The 9,628-nt window shown below is 43.9% G+C and overlaps 1 protein-coding gene across 2 annotated transcripts; it reads left to right on the forward strand.

The window, feature by feature from the left end:
- Positions 1 to 11: 11 nt before the first annotated feature.
- Positions 12 to 9,335, forward strand: STARD6 (StAR related lipid transfer domain containing 6). Of its 2 annotated transcripts, XM_083702969.1 has the most exons (7): positions 12 to 152; positions 1,474 to 1,567; positions 1,892 to 1,941; positions 3,905 to 4,031; positions 6,268 to 6,385; positions 7,849 to 7,942; positions 9,165 to 9,335. In XM_083702969.1, exons 2-7 carry the CDS (start codon positions 1,478 to 1,480, stop codon positions 9,319 to 9,321), a joined length of 636 nt encoding a protein of 211 aa, XP_083559095.1. In that variant the 5' UTR covers positions 12 to 152; positions 1,474 to 1,477; the 3' UTR covers positions 9,322 to 9,335. The 2 variants fall into 2 exon arrangements, with proteins under 2 accessions (XP_083559095.1, XP_083559096.1); XM_083702970.1 differs by lacking the exon at positions 12 to 152 and having other exon boundaries at positions 1,882 to 1,941.
- The last annotated feature ends 293 nt before the right edge of the window (positions 9,336 to 9,628 follow it).

The following is a 9,628-nucleotide window of genomic DNA, read 5'->3' on the forward strand; positions in this document are numbered from 1 at the left end:
AGAGCAAGCGCCCCTGCGAACCACAACTCCCGGCACGCCCCGCGGGCGAACGCATCACAATGCTGCTGAGCCACACCGCCCCCCACCGAGGAGAAACGCGAGTTGCAGCCGGGAAGGAGGAGACTGGAAGGGATGCGAGCGACAAGACCCAGGTGAGCGCTTGGTGCGGCTCTGTTGCAGCAGCACCTATACACGCCTCCACGAGGCGAGCCCCGCTCTTGAAGCCGGGAAAGCGATGGGAATTTAGCGCGCATGAGGAACTGGAAGTGACTCATAGATTCAATAGAAGGGACCCTGAGAAGCAATGCAGGAAAATGCAGCGGTCCCATACGGGCAGTGCTGGATTTACGTACTGTATAAAGCTAAACAAGCTATAACTTAGCGCCCCACTCTCTTGGCCCCCCCCAAAAAAATTAAAGGGGAAAAAAGTACGTGGATGCACATTTCCAAAATATAAGATAAAAAACAAATAAAATAAAACCTACATACCTATTAGGTCCATCAATTACCATATAGCATATATTCAACACACACAAAAACAGCGACAATTTGTTGTTGACAAAGGACAGCTGAACATATAAAGGGCTCCATTACCTTCAGTAAAAAGGGACGCAGGTGGCGCTGTGGTTAAAGCCTCAGCGCCTAGGACTTGCCGATCGAAAGGTCGGCGGTTCGAATCCCTGCAGCGGGGTGCGCTCCCGCTGCTCGGTCCCAGCACCTGCCAACCTAGCAGTTCGAAAGCACCTCCGGGTGCAAGTAGATAAATAGGGACCGCTTACCAGCGGGAAGGTAAACGGCGTTTCCGTGTGCGGCTCTGGCTCGCCAGAGCAGCGATGTCACGCTGGCCACGTGACCCGGAAGTGTCTCCGGACAGCGCTGGCCCCGGGCCTCTTAAGTGAGATGGGCGCACAACCCCAGAGTCTGTCAAGACTGGCCCGTACGGGCAGGGGTACCTTTACCTTACCTTTTTACCTTCAGTAGCTTAAAAGGTAAAGGGACCCCTGACCATTAGGTCCAGTCATGGCCGACTCTGGGGTTGCGGCGCTCATCTCGCTTTAGTGGCCGAAGTACAGCTTCTGGGTCATGTGGCCAGCATGACTAAGTCGCTTCTGGCGAACCAGAGCAGCGCACAGAAACACCGTTTACCTTCCCGCTGGAGCAGTACCTATTTATCTACTTGCACTTTGATGTGCTTTTGAACTGCTAGGTGGGCAGGAGCAGGGACCGAGATACGGGAGCTCACCCCGTCACAGGGATTCGAACCACCGACCTTCTGATCAACAAGTCCTAGGCTCTGTGGTTTAACCTACAGCACCACCCACATCCCTTTATTTCTATATAGAGCAGCCTAATGTTTCTAGTGCTGTCACACCCTACACCGTTAAGGTGCTCTGTGGAATGAATAAAACGTGCTGTATCCCCATCCTCTGTCCTTGCGACACTTACTTGTCCTTTGCTTTGCCATTTTCACAGATAGATGGACTATAAGAAACTTTCAGAGGGCCTCTCCATAAAAATTTTCTCGTACCTCCATGATCCAGTGGGATGGAAAGTGGTGAAAAGTGCAGTAAGAACAATGCAGTTCCTCTTGTTTCAGCTATTTCTCTCTTGCTGTTAAGCCCCAAACTGTTATTAGCCCATGGCAGGTTTTTCTTTTTTTATCAGCCTGCTGATAAATAATTGCAACTTTAAAAAGAAGAAGGAAACATCCCAAGATGCCTGGTCAATTTACAGGCAGCTCTTATTTCTCACAGGCAACCAGAGTATTTAGAACCTGATCTAGAAGTAAAAGAATAGATTTTTTAAAATTGGGGTTTGTTTTTTTTAAAGTTACAGATATTTCAGAGGTGATTGATTATTATTTTTTCCTTTCCTTTATTGTCAACCTGAGAAACAAATGTCAGTGTCGGCAAGACCTTCAACAGATTTCCCAGGAACTCTGTAAGTAAACAGTGCTTTGGTTCCTGTGTATTTCCTTCCATGCACTTACTCTGAAAAGCAGCACGAATGGGCAAAATCACAATACAAGGGATTTCCCCATTCCCAGAACTATTAATGATGGACATGTCCATACTGCAGACCTCAAAACTGATTTAGTAGTCACTCCCCCATCCCAGGAACTCCTGAATTTTTCATGCCAGTCAGTTGTCATGTTAAATGCCACATGGATCCCAAAATGCCATGCTATAATGCCATGCTATAAGGTGGAAGCTTGTGGTGGTTGTTTTTTTTTAAAAAAACTAATTTTGTTTCATTATTTATTTAAACATTTACAGGCCACACTTTTCATAAAAGACACAGCAAGGCAATATACAACATGCAAGATTATAGCAATGTTGGTAGAAGCATCAGTAGAAGTTGGTTGTTGGTGGGTAGGAAAACATCACATTCCAAAGGACTGTCTGACACAGTTTTCAACAGACCCTCTGAAAGTAGGCAGGGATCATTCCTGCTGAACCTCTAGTGGCGGGGAGTTCCACAGGGCAGGGCCTTCCATACTAATGGCATGGTCTCTAGTAAAGGCTGACTGGACCTTCAGGGAATCTCAGCGATCAAGATGGACCATAAGGAATCCGGAGGTACTGGAGGTCCCCAAATTATTTAAGGCTTTGTGAATTTACACCCAGAGCCTTTAACCTGGAGTGGTAGCTTATTGCAACCAGTGTAGCGCTTTCAACAGAGGCGGATGGCATGTTGCCTGTAGCCTGCTCCTGTGAACAGTCTGGCTGGTGCATTCTTCACTAGCTGTAGCTTCCAAATCATGTAAGATTTAGTTGACCTTCCTGCAATGCAGAGGGTTGGACTAGATGGCATTTGTGGTCACTTCCAACTCTCCAGTTCTACGATTCTATGAATGAATTATCAGGAACATAGGAAGTTGCCTTGTATCAAGTCAGACCACGAGTCTACCTAGCCCAATATTGTCCACACTGACTGGTATCAGCTCTCCAGGGTGTCAGGCAGGAGACAAGTCCCAGCTAAGGCTGCCTTAGATGTTCTCTCTTTTCATTCATACATCAGTGTGTGTTGTAAACAAAAAATTGCCCTTTTCCCTTATGGGGTATCCAAGAGCCCATATAAAGTCCCTACATAGGTTCCCTATTGGTAGGAGAGAATAACAGAGGCCAACCAGAGAATATTGAGAAGCAAAGCAGCTAGTAAGCTTGATCTTTATTGATCTGTTGCAACAGGGTGCTCCCCTCACCCACAGGAGAAAGGAGGGACCCAGAAAAATGGCGTGAAAGGCCTTATAAAGACTTTTGAAATTGCCTCCCTGTAGATCAAGATCATCCCCCAGAAACATCATACATACATCACAGAAGGGGTGTAACCTAAGACCACCCCTCAGATACATCACACCTACATCACAGAAAAGGCGGTCTAAAACAGAAATTTGAATATTGTTTTTCTCCTGTTGTTGTTTATCTCCTGTCTGGCAGGTGACTTGATTGGATTGTCTGGGGAGCCCGGCTAGTCTTTTGTAATGATAAATACTTAGTTCCTGGGCCATGTCACCGGTCCACACCCTATTCAAACACAGACATACCCTTAAGACAGGATTTGTGAAGGAAAAGACAATGGGGAGGCTTTTCCATTTTCCTTTGACCTTGCAGAGAAAACATTTGGTCAGTTTGGGACAGTTTGGGAATCAAAATGGTTCCAGGTCGGTCTTCCTGTGCTGATCTATGTATGTGCTTGGTTGGTACACTTCTGAACATTTAACATATGTGTAAGACCATAAAATTCCTATCACAAGTGCCTTCCTTCCTTCCCCACCCATGCCAGTCTAAAATTATACTGCTTTGTTCTACTGCCTCATTCTTCTGTGTGCGTAGAACTGCTCCTCAATTCCCGATACAAACCAAACACCTCTCAAATACCTCTGTTTCCATATCTAACCTAGATATCGTGCTGAAGCCCTAGTGGAAGTACCGGCTCCTAAACTCTTTCCCTTCATTTTCCGGGCTGAGTACCGCAACAAGTGGGACAGAGCAGTGCAGTCGTACAAACTTGTAGATACAATTGACCAGGTGATTCCATAAGTTAATGGGGTTTTGAAGTTCTGGGGTGTGTTTGTGGTTTTCCCCCCCTTAGCCTAGGCATTACTTTGGCTTTTCTGGCAGAGCTGAAGTGGGGGACAAACAAGTCTTGTGCCTTTGGCGGCTGTATAAAACTCTGGATTTTCATAGGTGCATCTTTGTACATTATTTAGGGTTGCATCTAAAGAAGTTGTCTGCTTAGTGAAAGGACTTCTACCTGTATGGCAGGAGTTCCTCTCCCTTCCTCAATACGTTATTGGTTTCCTGCCAATCTCCTGGAGCAGATTGGTGGGTACACAGCAAGAGAGGAGGGAATCCCATTTCACAAGCAGAAATCATTGCCCTTACAGGATGACTTCATAGGATGCAACCCATAATGCTTAGCGGCATGTAAGGCCATAACTGCCAACTTCTTAAAGACATAGCAAACAAGCTATACACTTCAAAAATAACATACCAATATAGCTACTGTTCAGGAAAGGTAGTGAAAGCAATTCCTTTCTGACTTTAGTATGCTACACACACAGCAATAGCCTACTACAGTCATACCTCGGGTTACAGCCGCTTCAGGTTGTGTTTTTTCAGGTTATGCACCCACCAAAACCCAGAAGTACTGGAACGGGTTCCTTCCGGGTTTTGGCGGTCATGCATGCGCAGAAGCGCTAAATCGCACTATGCGCAGAAGCGCCGAATGGCAACCCACACATGCGCAGATGCAACGCTGCAGGTTGTGAACGTGCATCTCGCACGGATCACATTCACAACCTGAGCATCCATTGTACTTTGTCCTCAGACATGTGGGAAGAAGGGAACTTATTTTCCCTGGCAGAGCTTTCCTAACTATGGAAAGCCAGAATTTGTTACCTCTATTCCAGATTTCCTTAAAGCTGGATTTGGAGGAATTTGACTTGAACTATCTTTTTTTTCCCTGGTTAAGTTCCACTGGGTTGCTAGGTCATGTGACTGAGCTGAAAAGGGTTTGGAAGAGGTGTAAATCTCTATCTGCTGTGCTCCCCCACTTCCCCATAACACTCCCCTTGGGGGGGGGGGGATTTATGCTAGCTTAGCCCTGGGTGAGCCAGGGTGAGAAACTTACACTGCTGTATCGCCAGCTCAGCTGGGAAAGCCCAATATCTGCTGAATATCTGCAATATCTGCTGAACTCCCTCATCCTGGTGAATCTTCGGGCTATATTGTACTGTAACCATCCCACCTGCACACACAAAAAAATTTCTTCATTTTTTTAATCCATTTTTTCCAAATGTATTAGTGTCCTTCTGTCCAATTGTTCTGAAACTACTTAGAAAGATTGGGGCAGGGGCAACACTTTTAAAAGCCAGGAAAAAATAAGGAAGAAATGAATAGGAAGGTAAGAACGCTGATGTTTGCAGAAATGGGGTGTCTTTAGGAAGGGTTGGGGACACATAGGATGAGGTTAGTTACCTGTTTTCGATCCCTATCCATTCCATACAGTAATCAATTCCGTACACCCCCATCCATTCCATACCTTGGTTCCCAAACTTAATCCATTCCAAAACCAAAGTGTTCAAAAACCAAGGCACGCTTGCCCATGGAAATTAATGCAAAATGGATTTATCCATTCCAGACTTTTAAAAACAACCCTAAAACAGCAATTTAAGGTGAATTTTATTATCTAACAAGACCGTTGATCCATAAAATGAAAGCAATAATCTATGTACTGCAGTCACACAATCAGTCAATCAGTAGCTGAACTGGGCTCCACACAGTCACAAAAACAAAAGAGCCGCAAAAACAGACAGACTCAAATTGTCAGTGTAACACTCAAAACGGAAGTGTGGTACTCAAAACGGAGTACGTTCAGCTTCCAGAAAAAAGTTTGTAAACCGGAACACTTGCTGTAGTGTTTGGGTTCCAAGTTGTTTGAGTACCAAGGCGTTTGAGAACCAAGGTACCACTATAATTTATTTAGTTGCTCAGTCATTTTACTGAAAGGATTTCTATTCACTCTTCAGTGAAAAGCAGTGTTTCTGTGTTGAACTCTGAGTTGAGCATCAGTAGTGCTTGCATGCTTGAAAATGCCAGCGTTGCTTTTTGCTGGTGAAGCCTAGCATTTTGCGGACGAAGCTCAATATCAAGACTCTTCAACTTGTTTTTCTGGTAGGCAGATTACCCTGATGCAGCCAATGAAGTTTAGGGCCAATGCTTTTAACAATTTGTTTATTTATTTGTTTTGTATTTGCTACAGGACACTTTTGTTTACCAAAGTATTACACACAGTTACGGCTTGGGACTGGTTACGCCAAGGGACTTTGTCTACTTGCTGCATGTTAAGACATATGATGGAGATTTATTGACAACAAACTGTAAGTAATATTGCTTGCTGGGAAGGGGTTAAGAAATAGATTTCACACATAACCAATTTAGAACCAGGTGATTCCCCTCAATAGAATACACTAGTGGGCAGGGGTACCAACTTGAATAAAATATTGGGGGGGGGGCAGGTAAACTCCACCCCACATTATCACAATTTTTTAAAAAGTTCTTTTTAATTCAAAATTAAAACAAGACATATTATCCAAAAACATATCATCCTTGTTTCCCCCCCATTCCCCCCCCCCACAGAACCCCCACCCCACCCCCCGACTTCCCTCAGTTCCAGTCTTTGGTTTCTCTGAGACTGCTGTTTTCTGCATGTTACAAAGTTGTATAGATCCTCAAACTATTTAGCTGATTATTATCAATCAAAAGTTTGTGAATGTTTATTCAAAACCTGCCAAGGAGTCCAGTTCACTTTGTTGCATCTTCAGATACTTTGTAAAGGGTTCCCATTCATCCTTAAAGTCACAGTTATCCTTGTCCCGTAGCTTATATGTCAGTCATCACAATATTTTATTTTATTCATTCGACCAAAGAGACCTCAGTCCCTAGGAGGTGGCTCTTAAGCCAGTGGGCTAACCTCCATATGACGTGTCTTAAGCTCTCTGGAAGAATAGAACTGTAATAAATACTAACTTAGGAAACAAATAGCTCTGTTATCCTCTTACCCTTAAAAACCCCATATTATGTTCCTAGAGAACTATACCCATATCCCTTGAAGTAGGGATGGACAAATCCTGTTTCTCATATTTCCAATCTTATGTCCAGTTCCCCACACAGCTCACCTCATTTTGCTCCTTAGGAAAAAAAAGTCCTAATGAAAATATATCAACATTTTAATGTGAATTTCTCCTAATATGTTCTTTTTAAAGTATTTTTGCCTTACACACTTTAGCAGAGCTTATTTGCATGTTATTTTCATGCAATTTAACTTCCTTCCACAGGGCCTGTAAGACAGAACTATTCCACCTGGTTTTCAATTTGAATTTAGCCTGATGTTTTATTCCCCTTCCTTCCCTCTCCCTCCCCTTTTTATGAAGATTACCCGCTCTGGGATCCCACAGCAAATTCTCCCCTGGCCTCCTTGCTGACCCAAATAGGACTCATTTAGCCAGCTAGCCCTGGTGATCATCTAATGTTTATTGGATGGATTTCCCCCCTAAATTTATTTTTGAATTCTGAATTTATTGTTATTCACGTTTTATACTGTATTTTATGCTGTTTTTCGTTGCATCAATTAAGTGTTTTAAATTTGTTGTTAGTCACCCTGAGCCCAGTTTTCAGAACTGGGAAGGGTGGGGTATAAATAAAAAAATATTATTAATACACACTTGGTATGTTGCTCTTTTATTCTTACTGCCAATTGGTGATTTGTTGCTTGGACGTATGTTTGGGTCACCATACTTGCTGGTGGAGCAGGTTTTAAATTTCGTTTTGATCTCCCCCATAGCTGTAAGTGTGGACCACCCAGCCTTTCCTCCAACTCCAAAGTATGTGCGGGGAACAAACTACCCTTCTGGCTATGCGTGCTGTCCCATACCAGGGTAAGTGGTCCTCACAGCCTGTTTATTTGCAGGAAAGGGTAACTCATCATGATGGCTTCCAAGCTGGGATGCAGAAGAGCTCTTTATAACTTGATTGCGTCAGTTGTAGTGGGGTTTGGTTACATGAATAGAAGCAATGGAAGATGCCCTACCAAATCATAGAAGCATAGAATCATAGAAGAGTTGGAAGGGACCTCAAGTTTCATCTAGGCCAACCCCCTGCAATGCAGGAATCTCAGCTAAAACATCCATGGCAGGTGGCCATCCAGTCTCTGCTTAAAAACCTCCAAGGAAGGAAAGTCCAAAACCTCCCGAGGGAGACTGTTTCCACTGTTAAACAGCTCTTACCACCAGAAAGTTCTTCCTGATGTTTAGTTGGAATCTCCTTTCTTGTAACTTGAAGCCATTGGTTCGAGTCCTTCCCTTCCGGGCAGGAGAAAACAAGCTTGCTCCATCTTTCATGTGAGATATTTGAAGATGGCTATCATATCTCCTCTCAGTCTCCTCCTTTCCAGGCTAAACATACCCAGCTGCTTCAAGCGCTCCTCATAAGGATTAGTTTCTAGACTCTTGATCATCTTGGTTGCCCTTCTCTGCACACGTTCCAGCTTGTCAACACCCTTCTTAAATTATAGTGCCCGGGACTGGACACAGAATTTCAGGTGTGGTCTGGCCAAGGCAAAATAGAGTGGTACTATTACTTCCCTTGATCTGGACACTATACTTCTGTTGATGCAGCCTAGAATAGCACTGGTCCATCCAGTTCAGTGCCGTCTACACTGATTGCAGAGGAAGGCAGAGGAAAATGATTTAAGTGTATAGCGAAGGGAAGCTTTTTCTGAATTTCCCCTCTTTGGTTCTGTTCTGTGGGTCCCATCTCTTGCTGAGTTTGTACTGTTCAATTCTCACTGTTAACAGATTAATTTTCCCCCTTCCAATAATCAGAACTGTTTGTTTTTAGAAGGGTATATTTTAATTGTTGTAACTCTCCCTGGGACCTTATGATACAGGGTGCATACAAAATCTAATAAAGCAATGCTTTGAGGTTATTGTCTCAGAGAGAGAAACTGACTCGTTTGCTTGGATTAGTAGAAATAAGTGCCAAACATAATGACAAAGTAGTAATGCTGACTACTGCCAGGTTATAGTGTCATATTTGATTCCTAGAACTGTGTGTAATTTCCGATTTCTTAATGGATAAAAAACAATTCCTCTCTTTCAGCAACCCAGAGCACTCCAAGTTTGTGGCGATTGTCCAGGTGGACTTAGGAGGGAAGTTAATGCCTTCTGTCATAGATTCGGTTATGCCAATGAGCATCATGAACATGATCACGGATTTCAAAGCTGGAATTAAGTCACTGAAGGGAAACACCTTATAAAAGTCTACCAGAGAGTGGAAAGGAAGGTTCTTTGCGGTGCACAACTGTCACTGAGGTTTGGTTTAATGTAAAGGCTCAGAGAGAGTGCGCTCGGTGGGGGTCAGCGTGGACCATTTAGAAGTTGCCATGTTGGGTCAGGCAAAGATCAATCTCATTCAGAGTTGGGTCTCCAGAAGTGGGCAGACACAAGGAAGCTCGCAGGTAGTATGTGATGGAAACAAACATCCTCTGCATTAAGAACTGGGAAGAAAACATATAGCTACCTTTAAATCACCTTGAGTGAATCTTCAAGTTATGGCAAGGGTGA

Source organism: Podarcis gaigeae (assembly GCF_964106915.1).
Source record: "Podarcis gaigeae genome assembly, chromosome: 11".
Classification (NCBI taxonomy): Eukaryota; Metazoa; Chordata; class Lepidosauria; order Squamata; family Lacertidae; genus Podarcis; species Podarcis gaigeae.